Source organism: Lichenostomus cassidix, unplaced genomic scaffold, assembly GCF_008360975.1.
Source record: "Lichenostomus cassidix isolate B80296 unplaced genomic scaffold, HeHo_3.0 HiC_scaffold_40, whole genome shotgun sequence".
NCBI classification, from domain to species: domain Eukaryota; kingdom Metazoa; phylum Chordata; class Aves; order Passeriformes; family Meliphagidae; genus Lichenostomus; species Lichenostomus cassidix.
In genome coordinates, this window is record NW_028147459.1 from 1,376,152 (window position 1) to 1,401,401 (window position 25,250).

At 54.4% G+C, this 25,250-nt stretch overlaps 2 protein-coding genes and 2 long non-coding RNA genes across 8 annotated transcripts in view; 2 read left to right on the top strand and 2 right to left on the bottom strand.

Annotated features, from left to right (window-relative positions):
* The window catches only part of LOC146422465 (protein cornichon homolog 2-like), a 12,246-nt gene extending 750 nt beyond the window's left edge, over positions 1–11,496 (top strand). The window contains exons 2-6 of the mRNA XM_085046252.1: positions 617–685; positions 4,023–4,070; positions 8,151–8,263; positions 10,137–10,280; positions 11,345–11,496. Of these exons, the coding sequence (XP_084902378.1) occupies positions 617–685; positions 4,023–4,070; positions 8,151–8,263; positions 10,137–10,280; positions 11,345–11,372 (402 nt within the window). The 3' untranslated portion in view covers positions 11,373–11,496. The remainder of the gene's footprint in view (positions 1–616; positions 686–4,022; positions 4,071–8,150; positions 8,264–10,136; positions 10,281–11,344) is intronic.
* LOC146422462 (uncharacterized) overlaps positions 1–12,104 on the bottom strand; it is a 16,904-nt gene extending 4,800 nt beyond the window's left edge. Inside the window, exon 1 of one of the 2 annotated variants that reach the window (XR_014848158.1) lies at positions 11,977–12,104. This is a non-coding gene — a long non-coding RNA (uncharacterized LOC146422462). Of the gene's footprint in view, positions 1–11,962 lie in introns of both variants that reach the window. The other variant, XR_014848157.1, reaches the window with a different exon arrangement.
* The window catches only part of LOC146422464 (uncharacterized), a 17,239-nt gene extending 1,743 nt beyond the window's left edge, over positions 1–15,496 (top strand). The window contains exons 5-8 of the long non-coding RNA XR_014848168.1: positions 14,552–14,626; positions 14,742–14,869; positions 15,181–15,278; positions 15,413–15,496. This is a non-coding gene — a long non-coding RNA (uncharacterized LOC146422464). The remainder of the gene's footprint in view (positions 1–14,551; positions 14,627–14,741; positions 14,870–15,180; positions 15,279–15,412) is intronic.
* BBS1 (Bardet-Biedl syndrome 1) overlaps positions 14,725–25,250 on the bottom strand; it is a 25,089-nt gene continuing 14,563 nt past the window's right edge. Inside the window, exons 11-19 of one of the 4 annotated variants that reach the window (XR_014848122.1) lie at positions 25,028–25,201; positions 24,291–24,360; positions 21,845–22,009; positions 20,240–20,367; positions 17,297–17,431; positions 16,199–16,276; positions 15,385–15,492; positions 15,218–15,251; positions 14,725–14,940 (exon numbers count right to left, since the gene is read on the bottom strand). Coding sequence is in view for 3 of the 4 variants with exons in the window: in XM_085046433.1 (XP_084902559.1) it covers positions 15,418–15,492; positions 16,199–16,276; positions 17,297–17,431; positions 20,240–20,367; positions 21,845–22,009; positions 24,291–24,360; positions 25,028–25,201 (825 nt within the window). In the remaining variant the exon portion in view is untranslated. The other 3 variants (XM_085046433.1, XM_085046432.1, XM_085046431.1) reach the window with 3 other exon arrangements.

A 25,250-nucleotide genomic window follows, 5' to 3' on the forward strand; every position in this document is an offset into this window, starting at 1 on the left:
GATTTTAGGGGATTTTGGGGGGATTTGGGGGGATTTTGGGGGGATTTTGGGGGTCTGGGAACAGTTTTGGGGAGATTTGGGGTCAGGGAATTTTGGGGGGATTTTGGTGGATTTGGGGAATTTGGGGGGATTTTAGGGAGATTTTGGGGGATTTGGGGGATTTTGGGGTCTAGGGGGGGATTTTGGGGAGGTTTTGGGGAATTTTGGGGAATTTTTGGGAGGTTTGGGAGATTTTGAGGTCTGAAGAGTTTTGGGGCTCTGGGGAAGATTTTGTGGGTCTGGGGGCAATTTTGGGGAGGTTTGGGGGGATTTTGGGGGTCTGGGGGGTAGTTTTGGGAGGTTTTGGGGGTCTGGGGGCATTTTGAGGGTCTGGGGGAGATTTTGGGAAAGTTTAGGGAGATTTTGGGGGGATTTTGGGGGATTTTGGGGAAATTTTGGGGGTCTAGGGGGGGATTTTGGGGAGGTTTTGGGGGGATTTTGGTGAATTCTGGGGGAATTTTGGGGAATTTTGTGGGATTTTGGGGAGGTTTTGAGTGAATTTTGGGGGCTCTGCAGGATTTTGGGGGCTCTGCCCCCCCCCAGACCCCTCCCCAATTCCTCCCCTCCCCCTCCCCAGATCATCGCCTTTGACGAGCTTCGCACAGACTTCAAGAACCCCATCGACCAGGGCAACCCTGCGCGGGCGGTGAGACCCCAAAACACCCCAAAATATCCCAAAATATCCCAAATCAACCCAAAAATATCCCAAAAATATCCCAAAATATCCCAAAATATCCCAAAACAACCCAAAAATATCCCAAAAATATCCCAAAAACACTCTCGGGACCTCAAAACACCCCAAAACACCCCAAAAATACCCCAAAAATACCCCAAAACAACCCAAAAATATCCCAAAAAGATCCCAAACCAACCCAGGAACCCCAAAACCATCCCCGGGGCCCCAAAACACCCCAAAAACACCCCAAAAACATCCTGAAACGCCCCAAAAATACCCCAAAATATCCCAAAACAACCCAAAAATATCCCAAAAACACTCTCGGGACCTCAAAACACCCCAAAACACCCCAAAAATACCCCAAAAATACCCCAAAACAACCCAAAAATATCCCAAAAAGATCCCAAACCAACCCAGGAACCCCAAAACCATCCCCGGGGCCCCAAAACACCCCAAAAACACCCCAAAAACATCCTGAAACGCCCCAAAAATACCCCAAAAATATCCCAAAACAACCCAAAAATATCCCAAAAATATCCCAAAAATATCCCAAAAACAACCCAAACCAACCCAGGAACCCCAAAAACACCCCCGGGACCCCAAAACACCCCAAAACACACCCCAAAAACACCCTGAAACACCCCAAAAATACCCTAAAACATCCCAAAATACCCTCGGGACCCCAAAACCACCCCAAAACCACCTTAAAACCACCCAAAAACCATCCCCAGGACCCCCGAAACCACCCCCGGGACCCCAAAACACCCCAAAAATACCCCAAAATATCCCAAATCAACCCAAAAATATCCCAAAAACACTCTCGGGACCCCAAAACACCCCAAAACACCCCAAAAATACCCCAAAACACCCCAGAAACACCCAGAAACACCCCATAAATATCCCAAAATACCCCCAGGACCCCTAAAACACCCGAAAACACCCCAAAAATATCCCAAAAACAACCCAAAAATACCCTGAAACACCCTGAAAACACCCTGAAAACACCCCAAAAACACCCTCGGAACCCCAAAAACACCCTAAAACCACCCAAAAACACCCCCTGGACCTCAAAGACACCCCAGAAACATCCCAAAACACCCCAAAACCACCATTAAAATATCCCAAAAACATCCCAAAACTATCCCCGGGACCCCAAAACCACCCCAAAACCACCCTAAAACCACCCAAAAACCATCCCTGGGACCCCAAAACCACCCCCGGGACCCCAAAAACACCCCAAAACACCCCAAAAATACCCCAAAACACCCCAGAAACACCCCGAAACACCCCAAAAATATCCCAAAATACCCCCAGGACCCCTAAAACACCCGAAAACACCCCAAAAATATCCCAAAAACAACCCAAAAATACCCTGAAACACCCTGAAAACACCCTGAAAACACCCCAAAAACACCCTCGGAACCCCAAAAACACCCTAAAACCACCCAAAACCACCCCCTGGACCTCAAAGACACCCCAGAAACATCCCAAAACACCCCAAAACCACCCTTAAAATATCCCAAAAACAACCTAAAACCATCCTCGGGACCCCAAAAACATCCCAAAACACCCTAAAACCACCCAAAAACCATCCCCAGGACCCCCAAAAATACCCCCAGGACCCCAAAAACACCCCAAAACACCCCAAAACCACCCTGAAAACACCCCAGAAACACCCCAAAAATATCCCAAAATACCCACGGGACCCCTAAAACACCCCAAAAACACCCTCGGGGCCCCGAAAATACCCCAAAACCACCACTGAGACCCCCGAAACACCCCAAAACCAGCCAAAAATCACCCAAAACTATCCCCAGGACCCCTGAAAACACCCCAAAACCATTCCCGGGACCCCAAAAACATCCCAAAAATGTCCCAAAACAACCCAAAAATGCCCCAAAAGCAACTCCGGCACCCCAAAAACACCCCCGGGACCACAAAAACACCCCAAAACCATCCCAAAAATACCCCCCAAACACCCCCAAAACACCCCAAAACACCCTAAAAACACCCCAAAAACACCCTAAAACCACCCAAAAACTCCCCAAAACCATCCCCGGGACCCCAAAACACCCCAAAAACATCCCTAAAACTCCCCAAAACCATTCCTGGGACCCCCAAAACCACCCCGAGGACCCCAAAAACATCCCAAAACACCCCAAAACCACCCCCAGGATCCCTAAAACCATCCCCCGGACCCCAAAAACACCCCAAAAACATATTAAAACACCCCAAAACCACACCTCGGGACCCCAAAACCACCCTCGGGACCCCTGGGACCTCCAAACACACCCCAAAAAACACCCCAAGCAATCCCCAGGACCCCAAAAACACCCAAAAACACCCCAAAACCACCCCCGGGACCCCAAAACCACCCAAAATCACCCCAAAACCACCCCAAAACACCCCAGACCCATCCCCGGGACCCCAAAAACATTCCTGGGACCCCAAAAACACCCAAAACCACCCCCGGGACCCCAAAACCACCCAAAACCAACCCCAAAACACCCATAAAACAACCCCAGGACCTCCCAAACCACCCCAAAACACCCCAAAACCACACCCGGGACCCCAAAACCACCCCAAAACACCCAAAAAACACCCTAAAACCACCCAAAACAACCCAAAAACACCCCAAAACCACCCCAAAACCACCCCAAAACACCCAAAAAACACCCAAAAAACACCCAAAAAACACCCTAAAAACACCCAAAACAACCCAAAACCACCCCAAAACCACCCCAAAACACCCAAAAAACACCCTAAAAACACCCTAAAAACACCCTAAAAACACCCAAAAAACACCCCAAAACCACCCAAAAACAACCCAAAACCAACCCTGGGACCCCAAAAATACCTTCGGGACCCCAAAAACACCCAAAATCACCCCAAAACCACCCTAAAAGCACCCAAAACAACCCAAAACCACCCTAAAAACACCCCAAAACCAACCCAAAACACCCCAAAATCACCCTAAAAACACCCTAAAAACACCCAAAACACCCCAAAACCACCCCAAAAACACCCTAAAAACACCCAAAACCCATCCCCAGCGGTGGGGGAGGGGCAGATGTGGCGGTGGGGGAGGGGCAGGAGGTGTCAGGTCAGGGTGGGGAGGGGTGGGGAGGGGAGGAATCGAGGTCGAGGTTTCTATTTTAGCTCCCCCAAAACCGGGCCGGGCCTCCGCCCCCCCCCGGCATTCCCGCTGCCCCTCCCCCTCCCCCCCCCGGGAGGGATTTGGGGACCCCCAAAGCCCCTCCCCCAAATTTTTTTGGTCACCCCAAAATTTTTTTTGTCACCCCAACAGCGCGAGAGGTTGAAAAACATCGAGAGGATTTGCTGCCTCCTGCGCAAGGTGGGAACCCCAAAAAATCCTAAAATGGTCCTAAAATGATCCTATCCTGAAAAATGATCCTAAAAAATGACCCCAAAAAATGATCATGTCCTAAAAAAATGATCCCATCCCAAAAATGATCCTAAAAAATGATCCTCATCCTAAAAAATGATCCTATCCTAAAAATGACCCCATCTCAAAAAATGACCCCAAAAATTATCCCTATCCCAAAAAAATGATCCTATCCCAAAAAATACCTGACCCCATCCCAAAAAATACCTGATCCTATCCCAAAAAATGACCCCAAAAAATGACTCCATCCCAAAAATGATCCTAAAAAATGATCATATTCTAAAAAATGATCCTATCCCAAAAATGACAGCAAAAAATGATCCTCATCCCAAAAAATGATCCTCATCCTAAAAAATTATCCTATCCCAAAAAATGACACTATCCCAAAAAATGATCCTATCCCGAAAAATACCAGATCCTATCCCAAAAATAACCCTATCCCAAAAAATAAACCTATCCCAAAAATGAGCACTATCCCAAAAAATGATCCCATCCCAAAAATGACTCCATCCCGAAAAATGATCCTAAAAATGGTCCTAAAAATGATCCTTATCCTGAAAAATGGTCCTAAAAATGATCCAAAAAATGATCCGAAAAATGATCCTAGAAATGGTCCTAAAAATGATCCTAAAAATGGTCCGAAAAATGATCCTAGAAAGGGTCCTAAAATGGTCCGAAAAATGGTCCTAAAATGATCCTGAAATGGTCCTAAAATGGTCCTAAAATGGTCCTAAAATGGTCCTAAAATGGTCCTAAAATGGTCCTAAAAATGGTCTTAAAAATGATCCGAAAATGGTCCTAAAATGGTCCTGAAATGGTCCTGAAATGGTCCTAAAATGATCCTAAAATGGTCCTAAAAATGGTCTTAAAAATGATCCGAAAATGGTCCTGAAATGGTCCTAAAATGGTCCTGAAATGGTCCTAAAATGGTCCTGAAATTATTCTAAAAATGGTCCTGAAATGGTCCTGAAATGGTCCTAAAATGGTCCTAAAATGGTCCTGAAAAATGGTCTTAAAATGATCCTAAAATGATCCTAAAATGGTCCTGAAATGGTCCTGAAATGGTCCTAAAAATGATCCTAAAAATGGTCCTGAAATGGTCCTTAAAATGGTCCTAAAATGGTCCTAAAATGGTCCTAAAATTGTCCTAAAAATGGTCCTAAAATGGTCCTAAAATGGTCCTGAAATGATCCTAAAAATGGTCCTGAAATGATCCTAAAATGTTCCTGAAATGATCCTGAAATGGTCCTAAAATGGTCCTAAAATTGTCCTAAAAATGGTCCTAAAATGGTCCTAAAATGGTCCTAAAATGGTCCTGAAATGGTCCTAAAAATGATCCTAAAATGGTCCTGAAATGGTCCTGAAATGGTCCTAAAAATGATCCTAAAATGGTCCTAAAAATGATCATGTCCTAAAAAATGATCCTCAAAATGATCATGTCCTAAAAAATGATCCTATCCCAAAAAATGATCCCCATCCCGAAAAATACCTGACCCTATTCCCAAAAATGATCCTATCCCAAAAATGACCCCATCCCAAAAAATTACCTTTATCCCAAAAAATGACCCCATCCCAAAAAATTACCTTTATCCCAAAAAATTACCTTTATCCCAAAAAATGACCCCATTCCAAAAAGTGATCCCGTCCCAAAAAATTACCCCAAAAACTGACCCATCCCAAAGTGACCCCAAACTCCAAACTGACCCCAAAACTGATCCCAAAAACTCCAAACTGACCCCAAAACTGATCCCAAACTGACCCCAAAACTGATCCCAAACTGACCCCAAACTGATCCCAAAACTGACCCCAAACTGATCCCAAAACTGATCCCAAACTGACCCCAAAACTGATCCCAAAACTGACCCCAAACTGATCCCAAAACTGACCCCAAACTGACCCCAAACTGACCCCAAAACTGACCCCAAAAACTCCAAACTGATCCCAAAACTGACCCCAAACTGACCCATCCCAAAGTGACCCAAACCCCAAACTGACCCCAAAACCGACCCAAACTGACCCTAAAACTGGCCCCAAACTGACCCCAAACTGACCCCAAACTGACCCCAAAACTGACCCCAAAACTGACCCAAACTGACCCCAAACTGACCCCAAACTGACCCTAAACTGACCCCAAAAACTCCAAACTGACCCCAAACTGACCCAAACTGACCCATCCCAAAGTGACCCAACCCTGAACTGACCCCAAAACTGACCCCAAAAACTCCAAACTGACCCCAAAACTGACCCCAAACTGACCCCCAAACTGATCCCAAAACTGACCCCAAAAACTTCAAACTGATCCCAAAACTGACCCCAAACTGACCCCCAAACTGACCCCAAACTGACCCCAAAACTGACCCCAAACTGACCCCAAACTGACCCCAAACTGACCCCAAACTGACCCCAAAACTGACCCCAAACTGACCCCAAACTGACCCAAACTGACCCCAAACTGACCCTAAAACTGACCCCAAACTGACCCCAAACTGACCCCAAAACTGACCCCAAACTGATCCCAAACTGACCCCAAACTGACCCCAAACTGACCCCAAAACTGACCCCAAAAACTCCAAACTGATCCCAAAACTGACCCCAAACTGACCCATCCCAAAGTGACCCAAACCCCAAACTGACCCCAAAATTGATCCCAAACTGACTCCAAAACTGACCCCAAACTGACCCCAAACTGACCCCAAACTGACCCCAAAACTGACCCCAAAACTGACCCCAAACTGACCCCAAACTGACCCCAAACTGACCCCAAAACTGACCCCAAAAACTCCAAACTGATCCCAAAACTGACCCCAAAGTGACCCATCCCAAAGTGACCCAACCCTGAACTGACCCCAAAACTGACCCCAAAAACTCCAAACTGACCCCAAAACTGACCCCAAACTGACCCATCCCAAAGTGACCCAAACTCCAAACTGACCCCAAAACTGACCCCAAACTGACCCCCAAACTGACCCCAAACTGACCCCAAACTGACCCCAAAAACTCCAAACTGACCCCAAAACTGATCCAAAACTGACCCCAAACTGACCCCAAACTGACCCCAAACCCAAACTGACCCCAAACTGACCCCAAACCCAAAACTGACCCTCCCAAAGTGACCTCGAACTCCAAACTGACCCAAAACTGACCCCAAACTGACCCCAAACTTCAAACTGACCCCTAAACTGACCCCAAACTCCAAAGTGACCCCAAAACTGACCCCAAACCCCAAAGTGACTCCAACCCCAAAACTGACCTGGGGTCATGGCTGAGGTGGCCCTGGGGACAGGGTGGTGGCTCTGGGGGCAGTGAGGTGGCTTTGAGGACATCAAGGTGGCCTTGGGGACAGTGAGGTGGCCTTGGGGACGTGGAGGTGGCCTTGGGGACATCGAGGTGGCCCTGAGGTCATGACCGGGGTGGCCTTGGGGACAGTGAGGTGGCCCTGGGGACACGGTGGTGGCCCTGGGGACAGGGTGGTGGCTTTGGGGACATCGAGGTGCCCTTGGGGACAGTGAGGTGGCCTTGGGGACAGCAGGATGGCCCTGAGGTCATGACCGGGGTGGCCCTGGGGACAGTGAGGTGGCCTTAGGGACATCGAGGTGGCCTTGGGGACAGTGAGGTGGCCTTAGGGACATCGAGGTGGCCTTGGGGACAGGGTGGTGGCCCTGGGGACAGTGAGGTTGCCCTGGGGACAGGGTGGTGGCCTTGGGGACAGTGAGGTGGCCCTGGGGACAGTGAGGTGGACAGGGTGGTGGCCTTGGGGACAGCAGAATGGCCCTGGGGACATCGAGGTGGCTTTGGGGACAAGATGTCCCTGCTGTCGCCCCCAGCTGGTGGTGCCCGAGTATTGCTGGGGGTGACCCTGAGGACATCGAAGTGGCCCTGGGGACCATGAGGTGGCCCTGGGGGCAGGGTGGTGGCCTTGGGGACAGGGTGGTGGCCTTGGGGACAGGGTGGTGGCCTTGGGGACAGCCCGATGGCCTTGGGGACATCGAGGTGGCCTTGGGGCCAGGCTGTGATCGCTGTCGCCCCCAGCTGGTGGTGCCCGAGTATTGCATCCACGGCCTGTTCTGCCTGATGTTCCTGTGCGCGGCCGAGTGGGTGACGCTGGGGCTGAACCTGCCGCTGCTGCTCTACCACCTCTGGAGGTGCTCTGGGGGGCTGCGGGGGCTTTGGGGAATTTAGGGGTCTGGAGGTCTGGGGTGTCCTGGGAGTCCTGGGGGTCAGGGGGTTTCTGGGGCCTGGGGGTTCAGGGGTCCTGGGGGGTTCAGGGGGCTCTGGGTGACGCTGGGGCTGAACCTGCCGCTGCTGCTCTACCACCTCTGGAGGTGCTTTGGGGGAATCTGGGGTCCTGGGGGCTTTGGGGGGCTTTGGGAGTGTCCTGGGGGTCCTGGGGTCTGGGGGTTCAGGGGTCCTGGGGATTTTGGGGGGTTCGGGGATCAGGAGGGTTATGGTGACTGGGGCTGAACCTGCCGCTGCTGCTCTACCACCTCTGGAGGTGCTCTGGGGGCTTCGGGGCTTTGGGGGAGGCTTTGGGGGCTTTGGGGGTCCTGGGGTCTGGGGGGTTTCTGGGGTCTGGGGGTTCAGGGGTCCTGGAGATTTTGGGGTCTGGGGTTTTGGGGTCAGGGGGCTCTGGGTGACACTGGGGCTGAACCTGCCGCTGCTGCTCTACCACCTCTGGAGGTGCTCTGGGGGGAGTTTGGGGGGAATTTGGGGGGGTCCTGGGGGTCCTGAGGGTGTCCTGGGGGTCAGGGGGGTTCAGGGGGTCCTGGAGATTTTGGGGGTCTGGGGATTTTGGGTGTCCCCGGTGTGTCCCCAGTGTGTCCCCATGTCCCCAACGTGTCCCCAAGGTGTCCCCAGTGTCCCCCAGGCACTTGCCCTGCCCAGCTGGCAACTCCAAGGGACCCTTTGATGCTGTGTCCCCATAATCCCCCTGCTTCCCACTGTGTCCCCAGTGTGTCCCCAATGTCCCCAAGGTGTCCCCAATGCCCACAAGATGTCCCCAACATGTCCCTGATGGCCTCAGGTACTTGCCCTGCCCAGCCAACAGCTCCTTGATGCTGTGTCCCCATAATCCCCCCAGTTCCCACCATGTCCCCACTGTGTCCCCAATGTCCCCACTGTGTCCCCAATGTCCCCAGGTACTTCCACCAGCCGGCCGATGGCTCCGAGGGACCCTTGGATCCCATGTCCCCATAATCCCCCCGGTTCCCTCCATGTCCCCAGTGTGTCCCCAGTGTCCCCAGTGTCCCCAGTGTGTCCCCAATGTCCCCAACATGTCCCCGCCGTGTCCCCAGGTACTTCCACCACCCAGCCAACAGCTCTGATGTGCTCCTTGATGCTGTGTCCCCATAAACCCCCTGCTTCCCTCAATGTCCTCAAGGTGTCCCTAATGTCCCCAGTGTGTCCCCAATGTCCCCAACATGTCCCCACCATGTCCCCAGGTACTTCCACCGGCCGGCCGATGGCTCCGAGGGACCCTTGGATCCCATGTCCCCATAATCCCCCTGGTTCCCTCCATGTCCCTCAATGTCCCCAAGGTGTCCCCAATGTCCCCACTGTGTCCCAATGTCCCCCAGGCACTTACCCTGCCTGACTGACAGCTCCAAGGGACCCTTGGACACCATGTCCCCATAATCCCCCCGGTTCCCACCATGTCCCCAGTGTGTCCCCAAGGTGTCCCCAACATGTCCCCAACATGTCCCCAGGTACTTCCACCGGCCGGCCGATGGCTCCGAGGGGCTCTTGGACACCATGTCCCCATAATCCCCCCAATTCCCACCATGTCCCCAGTGTGTCCCCAATGTCCCCAACGTGTCCCCAATGTCCCCAGTGTGTCCCCAATGTCCCCAAGGTGTCCCCAGTGTCCCCCAGGCACTTATCCTGCCCAGCTGACAGCTCCAAGGGACCCTTGGACACCATGTCCCCATAATCCCCCCAATTCCCACCATGTCCCTCAATGTGTCCCTCAATGTCCCCAATGTCCCCAAGGTGTCCCCAACGTCCCCAACCTGTCCCCAGGTACTTCCACCGGCCGGCCGATGGCTCCGAGGGGCTCTTCGACGCCGTGTCCATCATGGACGCTGACATCCTGGGCTACTGCCAGAAGGAGGCTTGGTGCAAACTCGCCTTTTACCTCCTCTCCTTCTTCTACTACCTGTACAGGTGAGCCGCGGGGCGGGACTGGGAGGGACTGGGAGCGACTGGGAGGGACTGGGGGGGAGTGGGAGGGACTGAGAGGGACTGGGAGGGGATTGGGAGGGACTTGGGGGGAGTGGAGGACTGGGATGGGACTGGGAGGGTGGGGGGCAGGAGGTGTTTGGGGGTAGCAGGAGGGACTGGGAGGGTGGGAGGGACTGGGAGAGCTGGGAGGGACTGGGAGGGGATTGGGGGTTGGGGGGGACTGGGATGGACTGGGAGGGACTGGGAGGGGACTAGGGGGCATTGGGAGTGGGCTGGGAGGCACTGGGATGGACTGGGAGGGGATTGGGGGGGACTGGGAGGGACTGGGAAGAGACTAAAATGGGACTGGGAGCAACTGGGAGGCACTGGGATGGGAGTGGGAGGGGATTGGGAGGCACTGGGATGGACTAGGATGCGACTGGGAGGGACTGGGATTGGATTGGGAGGGCACTGGAATGGGACTGGGATGGACTGGGGAGACTAGAACGGGACTGGGAGGGACTTGGATGGGACTGGGAGGGACTGGGGAGGGGAGTGGGAGGGACTGGGAGGGGATTGGGGGGGACTGGGAAGGGGACTAGGGGGCATTGGGAGTGGACTGGGACAGACTGGGATGGGACTGGGAGGGGATTGGGGGGGCTGGGAGGAACTGGGAGGGACTGGGAGGGGATTGGGAGGGGACTAGGGGGCATTGGGAGGGACTGGGAGGGACTGGGATGGGACTGGGATGGACTGGGCTGAACTGGGCTGAACTGGGCCATACTGGGAGGCCATACTGGGAGCTCATCCTGGGCCATACTGGGCCATACTGGGAGGCCATACTGGGCCATACTGGGCCATACTGGGAGCTCATACTGGGCCATACTGGGAGTCCATACTGGGCCATACTGGGAGTCCATACTGGGCCATACTGGGAGGCCATACTGGGCCATCCTGGGAGCCCATACTGGGCCATACTGGGAGGCCATACTGGGCCATACTGGGCCATACTGGGAGGCCATACTGGGCCATACTGGGAGCCGCAGTGTGTCTCTCCCCTCCCCCAGTATGGTGTACACACTGGTGAGCTTCTGAGGGGGGGCAGCCCTGCCCCTCCCCCACCGCCGGAGCTGGGAACCGCTGGAGCTGCGACCCCAAAAAAACCCCAAAAAAACCCCAAAAAACCCCAAAAAAACCCCAAAAATCCCAAATCTGGGACCCCCAAAAATCCCCAAAAAATACCCCAAAAAATACCCCAAAAAATCCCCAAAAATCCCAAATCTGAGACCCCAAAAAATCCCCAAAAAAACCCCAAAAAACCCCAAAAATCCCAAATCTGAGACCCCAAAAAAACCCCAAAAAAACCCCAAAAAACCCCAAAAATCCCAAATCTGGGACCCCAAAAACCGCAAACCTGGGACCCCAAAAATCCCAAATCTGGGACCCAAAAAATCCCAAATCTGGGACCCCAAAAAATCCCAAACCTGGGACCCCAAAAAATCCCCAAAAAAACCCCAAAAATCCCAAATCTGGGACTCAAAAAACCCCAAAAATCCCAAATCTGGGACACTAAAAACCTGGGACCCTAAAAATCCCAAATCTGGGACCCCAAAAACCCCAAATATGGGACCCTAAAAACCCCAAATCTGGGATCTTAAAAACCCCAGATTTGGGATCCCAAAAACCCCAAATCTGGGACACCAAAAACCCCAAAACCCCCAAATCTGGGACCCTAAAAACCCCAAAACCCCCAAATTTGGGACCCCAAAACCCCCAAATCTGGGACCCTAAAACCCTGGGACCAAAAACCCCAAATCTGGGACCCCAAAAACCAGTGAATTTTGGGATTTCCTCCACGGATTTTGGGATTTCCCCCAATATTTTAGGATTTCCCCCAATATTTTGGGATTTCTCCCCAAAATTTAGGATTTCCCCTAAAATTTTGGGATTTCCCCCCTATATTTTGATATTTCCCCCAATATTTTGGGATTTTCCCCCCAGATTTTAGGATTTCCCCCCAAATTTTTAGGATTTCCCCCAAAATTTTGGGATTTCCTCCCAATATTTTGTGATTTCTACCCCAGATTTTGGGATTTCCCCTAAAATTTTGGGATTTTCTCTCCAATATTTTGATATTTCCCCCAATATTTTAGGATTTCCCCCAATATTTTGGGATTTCCCCCAATATTTTGGGATTTCTCCCCAATATTTTGGCATTTCCTCCCAATATTTTAGGATTTCCCCCAATATTTTAGGATTTCCCCTAAAATTTTAGGATTTCCCCCAAAATTTTTGGGATTTCCCCCAAAATTTTTGGTATTTCCCCCAAAATTTTGGGATTTCGGGGTCCCCCCGCCCCGCCCCTCCCCCCCAGCTGCCGCAATGACCCCAATTTGGGGAGCGGGGTGGGGGGAGGGGCTCCTCCCAGTCTGCCCCAGTGGCTCCCAGTTCGTCCCAGTTCAGCCCTCGCTGGGTTTGTCTCGTGGCTCAATAAAGACAATTGGCACCAGTGATGAACTGGGAGCACTGGGAGGGTAACTGGGAGCACTGGGATTGGCTCTGAGCTCTTACTGGGAGCACTGGGATTGGTTCTGAGCTCTTACTGGGAGCACTGGGATTGGTTCTGAGCTCTTACTGGGAGCACTGGGATTGGCTCTGAGCTCTTACTGGGAGCACTGGGATTGGTTCTGAGCTCTTACTGGGAGCACTGGGATTGGCTCTGAGCTCTTACTGGGAGCACTGGGAGGGTAACTGGGAGCACTGGGATTGGTTCTGAGCTCTTACTGGGAGCACTGGGAGGTGATGGGGGCGTACTGGGAGCACTGGGACTGTTCCCAGTCCATACTGGGAGCACTGGGATTGGCTCTGAGCTCTTACTGGGAGCACTGAGAGGGTCACTGGGAGCACTGGGATTGGCTCTGAGCTCTTACTGGGAGCACTGGGAGGGTAACTGGGGACACTGGGATTGGTTCCCAGTCCATACTGGGAGCACTGGGATTGGCTCTGAGCTCTTACTGGGAGCACTGGGAGCACTGGGAGGGTGACTGGGAGCACTGGGGTTGGCTCTGAGCTCTTACTGGGAGCACTGGGATTGGTTCTGAGCTCTTACTGGGAGCACTGGGAGGGTGACTGGGAGCACTGGGATTGGCTCTGAGCTCTTACTGGGAGCACTGGGATTGGCTCTGAGCTCTTACTGGGAGCACTGGGATTGGCTCTGAGCTCTTACTGGGAGCACTGGGAGCACTGGGAGGGTAACTGGGAGCACTGGGAGGGTGACTGGGAGCACTGGGATTGGCTCTGAGCTCTTACTGGGAGCACTGGGAGGGTAACTGGGAGCACTGGGATGGGTTCCCAGTCCATACTGGGAGTACTGGGATTGTTCCCAGTCCATACTGGGATTGGTTCCCAGTCCATACTGGGAGCACTGGGATTGGTTCTGAGCTCTTACTGGGAGCACTGGGATTGTTCCCAGTCCATACTGGGAGCACTGGGATTGTTCCCAGTCCATACTGGGAGCACTGGGATGGTTCCCAGGCCATACTGGGAGCACTGGGATTGTTCCCAGTCCATACTGGGAACACTGGGATTGGTTCCCAGCTCTTACTGGGAGCACTGGGATTGGTTCTGAGCTCTTACTGGGAGCAATGGGATTGTTCCCTGCCCATACTGGGAGCACTGGGAGGGCACTGGGAGCACTGGGATTGGTTCCCCAGCCCATACTGGGATTGTTCCCAGTCCATACTGGGATGGTTCCCAGTCCATACTGGGAGCACTGGGGCTGCCCCTCCCCCATCACCCGGGGCTGCAGCACTGGGAGCTTTATTGGGGACACTGGGGGGGGACAGGTGTGACACAGGACAGGTGTGACACAGGTGTGATACAGGACAGGTGTGACATGGGACAGGTGTGACACAGGTGTGACACAGGTAAAGGTGACACAGGTGAAGGTGACACAAGTGTGACACTGGACAGGTGTGACACGGGACAGAGGTGACACAGGTGAAGGGACACAGGTACAGATGACACAGGTGTGACACTGGTGACGGGTGACAGGTGCCATGGGTGTCCCCAGGTGTCTCAGGTGGGCACAGGTGACACAGGTGACGCTCAGGTGTGACACAGGTGTCTCCAGGTGTCCCCAGGTGTCTCAGGTGGGCACCGGTGACACAGGTGTCCCCAGGTGTGACACAGGTGACGCTCAGGTGGAGATGCCACAGGTGTGACACTCCGGTGTCTCTGGTGGAGGTGACACAGGTGTCCCCTGGTGTCCCCAGGTGGGCACCAGTGACACAGGTGACATCCAGGTGTGACACAGATGACGCTCAGGTGTCCCCAGGTGTGCCACTCAGGTGTCTCAGGTGGGCACCAGTAACACAGGTGACACCCAGGTGTGATACAGGTGATGCTCAGGTGACACCCAGGTGTGACACAGGTGATGCTGAGGTGTGACACAGGTGTCCCCAGGTGGCTCAGGTGGGCACTGGTGACACAGGTGACGGGAGCCAGGTGCCACTCAGGTGACGCTCAGGTGTGACACAGGGTGGAGATGCCGCAGGTGTAATGGGACAGGTGTGCCACCCAGGTGTCCCCAGGTGTCACTCCGGTGTCCCAGGTAGAGGTGACACAGGTGACAGGTGTCCCCAGGTGTCTCAGGTGGGCACCGGTGACACAGGTGTCCCCAGGTGCCACTCGGGTGTCTCAGGTGAAGGTGACACAGGTGTCTCCAGGTGGCTCAGGTGGGCACCAGTGACACAGGTGACACCCAGGTGTGACACAGGTGACGCTCAGGTGTGACACAGATGACGCTCAGGTGTCCCCCAGATGTCTCAGGTGGGCACCGGTGACACAGGTGACAGGTGCCAGGTGCCATTCAGGTGACGCTCAGGTGCGACACGGGTCTCAGGTGTGACACTCCGGTGTCTCAGGTGGAGGTGCCACAGGTGACACAGGTGTCCCCAGGTGGCTCAAGCGGAGGTGCCACAGGTGCCACAGGTGTCCCAGGTGTCCCCAGGTGGCTCAGGTGGGCACCGGTGACACAGGAGACAGGTGACACAGGTGACACAGGTGCCACAGGTGTCCCCAGGTGTCTCAGGTGGAGGTGACACAGGTGCCACAGGTGTCCCAGGTGTCCCCAGGTGGCTCAGGTGGCTATGGCCGGCAGTCCCACCTGAGCTGTCAGCAGAGGAGTTTCCTGCCCTGGGCGAAGCACCAGCACCTGCGGGGGGAGGGGAGGGAGGGACATGGGGACACCTCAGGTGTGTCCCCAGGTGTGTCCTGACCCTCCCCAGGTGTGTCCCCAGGTGTGTCCCTCCCCCCCAGGTGTGTCCCCAGCTGTGTCCAGGTGTCCCCAGGTGTGTCCCTCCCCCCAGGCGTCCCCCAGGTGTGTCCCACCCCCCCAGCTGTCCCCAGGTGTGTCCCCAGGTGTGTCCAGGTGTCCCCAGGTGTCCCCCCAAGTGTGTTCCCCGCTGTCCCCAGGCGTGTCCAGCTGTCCCCAGGTGTCCCCAGCTGTGTCCCCAGCTGTCCCCAGGTGTCCCCAGGTGTCCCCAGCTGTCCCCAGGTGTGTCCCCAGGTGTGTCCCCAGGTGTGTCCCCAGGTGTCCCAAGTGTGTCCCCAGCTGTCCCTGGGTGTGTCCCCAGGTGTCCCCAGGTGTGTCACTCCCCCCAGGTGTGTCCTTCCCCCCAGGTGTGTCCCCAGCTGTCCCCAGGTGTGTCCCCAGCTGTCCCCAGGTGTGTCCCCAGGTGTGTCCCCAGCTGTCCCCAGCTGTCCCCAGGTGCGTCCCCAGATGTCCCCAGCTGTCCCCAGGTGTGTCCCCAGATGTCCCCAGATGTCCCCAGGTGTGTCCCCAGGTGTGTCCCCAGGTGTGTCCCCAGCTGTCCCCAGGTGTGTCCCCAGGTGTGTTCCCCGCTGTCCCCTCCCCTCACCTGCAGCCTCCCCGCTCCTCCCCCCGGCTCCAGCCAGGTGCCGAACAGGTATTGCAGCCCCGGGAGGAGCAGAGGGACCTGGGGGGAGGGGAAATCAAATTGGGGGAGGGGAAATGGAATGGGGGAGGGGAAATGAAATTGGGGGAGGAGAAGTGAGATTGGGGGAGGGGAAATGAAATTGGGGGGAGGGGAATCAAATTGGGGGAGGGGAACCGAATGGGGAGGGGAACAAAGATGGGGAGGGAAATAAATGGGGAGGGGAAATCAAATTGGGGGAGGGAAATGAAATTGGGGGAGGGAAATTAGATTGGGGGAGGGAAATTAAATTGGGGAGGGGAAGTGAGATTGGGGAGGGAACCCAGATTGGAGGGAATCAAATTGGGGGAGGGGAAAAAAATGGGGGAGGGGCAATCAAAAATGGGGGAGGGGCAATCAAAAATGGGGGAGGGGAAATTAAATGGGGGAGGGAAACCCAGATTGGGGGAGGGGAAATTAAATTGGGGGAGGGGAAACTGAAATGGGGGAGGGGAAATCAAAATTGGGGGAGGGGAAATGAAATGGGGGAGAGAAACCGAAATGGGGGAGGGGATGGTCTGGGGGGATTTTTGGGGTTATTTTAGGGTGGTTTTGGGGTTATTTTGGGGTACCTGGATGCAGGGAGGGCTCAGCCATTTCGGGGGTTATTTTAGGATTATTTTAGGATTATTTTGGGATATTTTGGATACCCTGATGCAGGGAGGGCTCAGCCTTTTTGGGGCCGGCTGGGGTAGTTTTTAGGATTAGTTTGGGATTATTTTGGGATTATTTTGGGACTTTTTTGGGATTATTACCCTGATGCAAGGAGAACTGAGCCGTTTCGGGGCTGGCTGGGGTGGTTTTTAGGATTAATTTAGGATTATTTTGGGATATTTTTGGGATTATTACCCTGATGCAAGGAGGGCTCAGCCTTTTGGCAGCAGGCTGGGGTTATTTTTAGGATTATTTTAGGATATTTTGGTATATTTTGGATACCCTGATGCAAGGAGGGCTCAGCCTTTTGGCAGCAGGCTGGGGTTATTTTTAGGATTATTTTAGGATATTTTGGTATATTTTGGATACCCTGATGCAAGGAGGACTGAGCCGTTTCGGGGCAGGCTGGCAGCGCAGCAGCAGCAGCAGCTCACAGCTCGGCTCACTGCCGCCAGGCAGCAAAACGCCCAGGGTGAGGCGAAGGCGAGGGCCGAGCCCTTGGACCTGGGAAATCACCCAAAAACACCCCAAAATCACCTGAAATCACCTGGAAACAACCCAGGGACCCCGAAATCACCCAAAAACACCCCAAAAACTACCTGAAATCACCCCGAAATCACCCAAAAACACCCCAAAATCACCTGAAATCACCTGAAATCACCCCAGGGACCATGAAATCACCCAAAAACACCCCAAAAACTACCTGAAATCACCTGAAATCACCCGAAAACAACCCGAAATCACCTGAAAACAACCCGAAATCACCCTGAAACCAACCCAGGGACCCCGAAATCACCCAAAAACACCCCAAAAACTACCTGAAATCACCCCGAAATCACCCCAGGGACCATGAAATCACCCAAAAACACCCCAAAAACTACCTGAAATCACCCAAAAACACCCCGAAAACAACCTGAAATCACCCCGAAATCACCCAAAAACACCCCAAAAACTACCTGAAATCACCTGAAAACAACCCGAAACACCCCGAAATCACCTGGAAACAACCCAAAAACACCTCGGGGACCCCGAAATCACCCAAAAACACCCCAAAAACTACCTGAAATCACCTGAAATCACCCCAGGGACCCTGATATCACCCAAAAACACCCCAAAAACTACCTGAAATCACCCAAAACCACCCCAAAAACTACCTGAAATCACCCGAAAACACCTGGAAACAACCCAGGGACCCCGAAATCACCCAAAAACACCCCAAAAAACTACCTGAAATCACCTGAAATCACCTGAAAACAACCCGAAATCACCCGAAAACAACCCGAAATCACCTGAAAACAACCCGAAATCACCCTGAAACCAACCCAGGGACCCCGAAATCACCCAAAAACACCCCAAAAACTACCTGAAATCACCCCAGAGACCCTGAAATCACCCAAAACCACCCCAAAAACTACCTGAAATCACCCCGAAATCACCTGGAAACAACCCAAAACACCCCGAAATCACCTGGAATCAACCCAAAAACACCTCGGGGACCCCGAAATCACCCTGAAAACAACTCAGGGACCCTGAAATCACCCAAAAACACCCCAAAAACTACCTGAAATCACCTGAGATCACCCCGAAATCACCTGAAAACAACCCAGGGACCCTGAAATCACCCCGAACCACCCCAAAAACTACCTGAAATCACCTGAAAACAACCCGAAAACACCTCGGGGACCCCGAAATCACCCTGAAAACAACTCAGGGACCCCGAAATCACCCAAAAACACCCCAAAAATTACCTGAAATCACCCCGAAATCACCCAAAACCACCCCAAAAACTACCTGAAATCACCCAGGGAGCCCAAAACCAGCCCAAAACCAACCCAGAGACCCTGAAATCACCTCGGGGAGCCCAAAAACACCCCGAAAACAACCCAAAAAGAACGCAGGGACCCCGAAAACACCCCAAAATCGCCCGTAAAACACCCTGAAATCACCCCAAAACCAACCCAGGGATCCCGAAATCACCTCGGGGAGCCCGAAAACATCCCAGAGACCCTGAAAACAACCCAAAACCACCCCAAAAAACACCTCGGGGAACCTGAAAATACCCCCAAAAATAACCCAGGGACCCCGAAAACACGCCAAAAACACCTCGGGGAACCCGAAAAACCTCCCCAAAAACAACCCAGGGAACCCAAAACCACCTCGGGGATGCCAAAAGCACCTCAGGGACACCAAAATCCACACCGGGGACCCCAAATCTCCCCCCAAAAACCTCCCCAGGAATCCCCAAAACCTTCCCGGGGACCCCGAAATGTCCCCAGGGACCCCAAAATTGGGGTTTCCCACCTGCCAGTCCCCCCAGGTTTGGGATTCTCCTCCTCCCAACAGCATCAGTTTGGGGTTTTCTCTCTCCCACTCCCCAGTTTTGGGATTTCCCACCTCCCACCCCCCGATTTTGGGGTCCCTCCCCCTCCCCCCCCAATTTTGGGGTCTCTCCCCTCCCCCTCCCCAATTTTGGGATTTTCTCTCTCCCCCTCCCCCTCCCCAATTTCGGGATTTTCTCCCTCCCACCCCCCAATTTTGGGGGTCTCTCCCACTCCCCAGTTTAGGATTTTTCTCCCTCCCCCTCCCCAATTTTGGGATTTTCTCTCTCCCCTCCCCATCCCCAATTGGGGTCTCTCCCAATTTTCGGAGTCTCTCCCTCCCCCTCCCCAATTTGGGGTGTCTCCCCCCTCCCCTCCCCAATTTCAGGATTTCCCCCTCCCTCTCCCCAATTTTGGGGTCTCTCCCCCTCCCCCTCCCCAATTTGGGATCTCTCTCCCCTCCCCTCCCCAATTCGGGGTCTCTCCCTCCCCTCATTTCGGGTTTTCTCTCTTCCCTCTCTCCCTCCCAATTTTGGGGTCTCTCCCCCCTCCCCCCCCCCCAATTTGGGGGTCTCTCCCCCTCCCTCCCTCCCCAATTTGGGTCTCCCCTCCACCTCCCCAATTTTGGGGTCTCCCCCCTCCCCTCCCCAATTCGGGGGTCTCTCCCCCCTCCCCCTCCCCAATTTCGGGGTCTCTCCCCCTCCCCCTCCCCAATTTTGGGGATTTTCTCTCTCCCCCCCTCCCCAGTTTGGGGTCTCTCCCTCCCACCCCCATTTTGGGATCTCCCCCTCCCTCTCCCCAATTCGGGGTCTCTCTCCCCCTCCCCTCCCCAATTTTAGGATTTTCTCTCTCCCCCTCCCCAATTTGGGGTCCCTCCCCCTCCCCAGTTCGGGGGTCTCTCCCCTCTCCCTCCCCAATTTGGGATCTCTCTCTCTCCCACCCCCCAATTCGGGGGTCTCCCCCCTACCCCTCCCCAATTGGGGTCCCCGCTCACCGAGGCGGTCAGGCTGATCTGGGGGTCTCCCCGTTTGGGGGTGCAGCCCCCCCCCAGGGCCCGGGCCAGCCCCCGCAGAGCCCCCAGCCGCAGCCCCCCCAGCTCCTGCTGGAAGCGCCCGTGCATCCCTGGGGGGGGAGACACCCTGAGACCCCAGACCCAATTCGGGAAAAAACCCAAAAATCCCGAATTTCAGCCCAAAAAGACCCCAAACCCCAAAAACCCTCTGTGAGGATCCTGACCCTATAAACCCCAACATCCTAAAGATCATAATCACCCCAAGAAAGACCCCAGACCCAAAATCCCACCCCCCATGGATGCTGAGACCCCAGACCCAATTCGGGAAAACCCCAAAAATCCTGAATTTTACCCCAAAAAGACCCCAAACCCCAAAAACCCCCTGTGAGGATCCTGACCCTATAAACCCCCAACACCCCATAACCACCCCAAGGAAGACCCCAGACCCAAAATTTCTCTCCTCAATGGGTGCTGGGACCCCAGACCCAATTCGGGAAAAACCCCAAAAACCGCAAATTCCACCCCAAAAAGACCCCAAACCCCAAAATTCCCCCTGTGAGGATCCTGACCCTATAACCCCCAACACCCTATAATCACCCCAAGGAAGACCCCAGACCCAAAATTTCTCTCCCCAATGGGTGCTGGGACCCCAGACCCAATTCGGGAAAATCCCAAAAATCCTGAATTTTACCCCAAAAAGACCCCAGACCCCAAATTTCCCCCTTCATGGGTGTCCCCCACCCCAAATTTCTAGCCAAGGAAGACCCCAGACCCCCAATTCCCCTCCCCCACCCCATAACTCCCCCCCAAGAAGCCCCCAGACCCCAATTTCCCTTCCCCCAACCCCATAACCACCCTCCAGGAAGCCCCCAGACCCCCAATTTCCACCCAAGGAAGCCCCAGACCCCAAATTTCCCTCCCTAACCCCATAACCACCCCAGGAAGACCCCAGACCCAAATTTCCCCTTCCCACCAACCCCAAAACTCCCCTCCAGAAAGACCCCAGAACCCAAATTCCCACCCAAGGAAGACCCCAGACCCCCAAATTTTCCCCCCACCCTACTCCCCCCAGAAGCCCCCAGACCCCAATTTCCCTTCCCACCAACCCCATAACCACCTCCAGGAAGCCCCCAGACCCCCAATTTCCGCCCAAGGAAGACCCCAGACCCCAATTTCCCCTCCCCTAACCCCATAACTCCCCCCCAAAAAGCCCCCAGACCCCAAATTTCCCTTCCCCCAACCCCATAATCACCCCAAGGAAGACCTCAGACCCCAAATTTCCACCCAAGGGTGCTTCCCACCCCAAATTTCTACCTGAGAGAGACCCCAGACCCCAAATTTCCACCCAAGGAAGCCCCCAGACCCCAAAATCCCTCCCCCAATGCCATAACTCCCCCCAGGAAGACCCCAGACCCCAAATTTCCACCCAGGAAGACCCCAGACCCCAAATTTCCCCCAAGAAGCCCCCAGACCCCAAATTTCCCCCAAGAAGCCCCCAGACCCCAAAATCCCCCTCCCCAATGGGTGCCCCCACTCCAAATTTCCCCCCCAGAAGCCCCCAGCCCCAATTGCCCCTCCCCCACTCACGGGGTCCCTCCTCGCGCTCGCGCAGCGCTCGATCCACGAAGAGCCTGGTGCGGGGGGGGAGGGGCAGGCGGGGGAGGGGCGCTGGGGGTCCTTCACCCCCCCCGGCCCCGCGACCACCCCCCAAATCCGCCCGGCGGCGCAGCATGCGGATCGACAGGGCGCCCCCTGGCGGCGCGGAGGACTCAGGGATCATTCCCCCAAAATTTGGGATCCCCAAAACCCCCAAATTTGGGATTCCCAATCCCCAGTTAGAGACCCCCCAAGATCCCCAAATTTGGGATTCCCAAACCCTAAATTTGGGATCCCCAGACCCCCAAATTTGGGATTCCCAATCCCCAGTTAGAGACCCCCCAAGATCCCCAAATTTGGGACCCCCAAACCCTAAAATTTGGGATCCTCAACACCCAAATTTGGGATCCCAAACCCAAAATTTGGGATCTCCAAACCCTAAATTTGGGATTCCCAAACCCCCAAATTTGGGATCCTCAACCCCCCAAATTTGGGACCCTCAAAGCCCCCGTTTGGGGTCCTTATTCCCCAAATTTGGGACCCCCAACCCCCAATTAGAGACCCCCAAATTTCGGACCCCCAAACCCTAAATTTGGGATCCCCAAAATCCCCAAATTTGGGACCCTCAACCCCCCAAATTTGGGAATCCTTAACCCCCAAATTTGGGATTCTCAACACCCCAGTTTGTGACCCCCAATCCCCCAAATTTGGGATCCCCAAACCCCAAATTTGGGACCCTCAAAGCCCCAATTTGGGATCCCCAATCCCCCAATTTGGGATCCCCAAACCCTAAATTTGGGATCCCCAAACCCTAAATTCGGGATCCCCAGACCCCCAAATTTGGGACCCCAAACCCTAAATTTAGGATCCCCAAACCCTAAATTTGGGATCCCCAAACCCTAAATTTGGGACCCTCCACCCCCCCAAATAGAGACCCTCAAGCCCCCAAATTTGGGATCCCAAATCCCCCAAAATTCGGGACCCCCAAACCCAAAATTTGGGATCTCTCAATCCCCAGTTAGAGACCCCCAAGCCCCCCAAATTTGGGACCTCCCCACTCCCCAATTTGGGATCCCCAAACCCTAAATTTGGGACCCCCAGGTTCCTCCGCCTATGGGTGTTCCCACCGACCCACCCATGGGATCCCCAAAATCCCCCCAGAAACCCCAAAATCCCCCCAAATCCCCTCAAATTCTCCCCAAAATCCCCCAAATTCCCCCCAAATTCCCCCCAGGACCCCCTAAAATCCCCCCAAAATCCCCCCCAGGATCCCCAAAGCCCCCTCAGGACCCCCAAAAATCCCCCCCAAAATTCCCCCAGAACCCCCAAATCCCCTCAAATCCTTCCAGGACCCCCAAAATCCCCAAATTCCCTCAAATTCCCCCAAATCCCTCCAAAATCCCCCCAGGACCCCAAAATCCCCCAAATCCCCCCAGAACTCCCCAAATCCCCCTCAGAACCCCCAAAATCCCCTGCCGAACCCCCAAATCCTCCCCAGAACCCCAAAATCCTCCAGGATCCCCCAAACGCCCCCCAAATCCCCCCAGGACCCCCTAAATTCCACCCAGGACCCCCAAAATCCCCCAAATTCCCCCCAGGACCCTCAAAATCACCCCCAGGACCCCAAATCTCCCCAAATCCCCCCAGGACCCCCAAACCCCCAAATTCACCCCCACCCCTAGGGGTCCCTCAAATCCCCCCAGGACCCCAAAATCCCCGCCAAATGCCCCCACGACCCCCCAAAAATCACCCGGGACCCCCAGATTCCCCCAAATCCCCCCAGGACCCTCCGTCCCCCTCAGGACCCCCAAAATCCCCCCAAATTCCCCCTCAAATTCCCCCCAAATTCCCCCAGGACCCTCAAAATCACCCCAGGACCCCAAAAATCCCCCCAAATTCCCCCCAAATCCCCCAGGACTCTCAAAATCCCCAAATTCCCTCAAATTCCCAAATCCCTCAAATTCCCCCAGGACCCCAAAATCCCCCCAAAATGCCCCAGGACCCCAAAGCCCCCAAACCCACCCAGACCCCCAAAATCCCCCCCCCAGGACCCTCAAAATCACCCCAGGACTCAAAATCTCCCAGGACCCCCAAATTCCCCCAAATTCCTCACCCCAAATCCCTCCAAAATCCCCCAGGACCCCCAGTTCCCCAAATCCCACCCAGGACCCCAAAAATCCCCCAAAATGCCCCCAGGATCCCCAAAATCCTCCCAGGACCCCAAAATCCCCCAAACCAGGACCCTCAAAATCACCCCCAGGACTCCAAATTCCCCCCAGGACCCCCAAAATCCCCACCTCAAATCCCAAATCCTTCCAAAATCCCCCAGGACTCCCAAGTTCCCCAAACCCCCCAGGACCCCTCCCAAAACCCAAAATCCCCCTCAGGACCCCCAAAATCCCCCAAATCCCCGGGACCCCCAAAGCCCCCCACCCACCGCGGGTGGTGCACAGCAGGGTGTTCTCCTCTCGCCCATAGCGACCGAAGCACAGACCTGTCACCACCTCCTGGGGACACCAAAATTTGGGGAAATCCGAAATTTGGGGAGGGAAAAACCCAAAATATGGGCGGGAAATCCCAAATTTGGGGAGGGGGAAACCCGAATTTGGGAGGAAAACTCAAAATATGGGGAGGGGGAAACCCGAAATAGGGGAGGAAATCTGAAATTTGGGTAAGAAACCCAAAATTTGGGGAGAAAGAAACCCGAAATTTGGGGAGAAATCCGAAATTTGGGGAGGAAACCCAAAATATAAGGAGGGGGAAATCCAAAATTTGGGGGAAAATCCAAAATTTGGGGAGGGGGACACCCGGATTTGGGGGGGAAACCCAAAATTTGGGGAAAACCCAAAATTTGGGGGGAAATCCAAAATTTGGGGAGGGGGACACCCGGATTTGGGGGGGAAACCCAAAATTTGGGGAGGGGACACCCGAAATAGGGGGGGACCCCCAAAATATGGGAAAAAACCCCAAAATTTGGGAGGGAAATCCAAAATTTGGGGAGGGGGACAGCCGGAATTTGGGGGGAAATCCAAAATTTGGGGAGGAAACCCAAAATCTGGGGAGGGGAAATCCAAAACTTGGGGGAAAATCCAAAATTTGGGGAGGAAATCCGAAATTTGGGGAGGGGAAAACCCAAAATATGGGACATTTTGGGGATATTTCCGGCTCTCCCACCTGCGTTCTGATGGCGCACAAGCAGCTCCTCCCCCGGTACAGCCGCACCTCCCCCGCGGCTCCCGGCGGTGTCCCCAAGGCCACCAGAGCTGTCCCCAAGCCCCGGCCGGGCAGAGCTGCTCCTGCCAGCGCCGAGATCGGCCCGGGGAGCTGCAGAGCCCACAGCCGCCGGCCCTGGGGGGAAATTTGGGGATTTTGGGGGGATTTGGGGGGGATTTGGGGG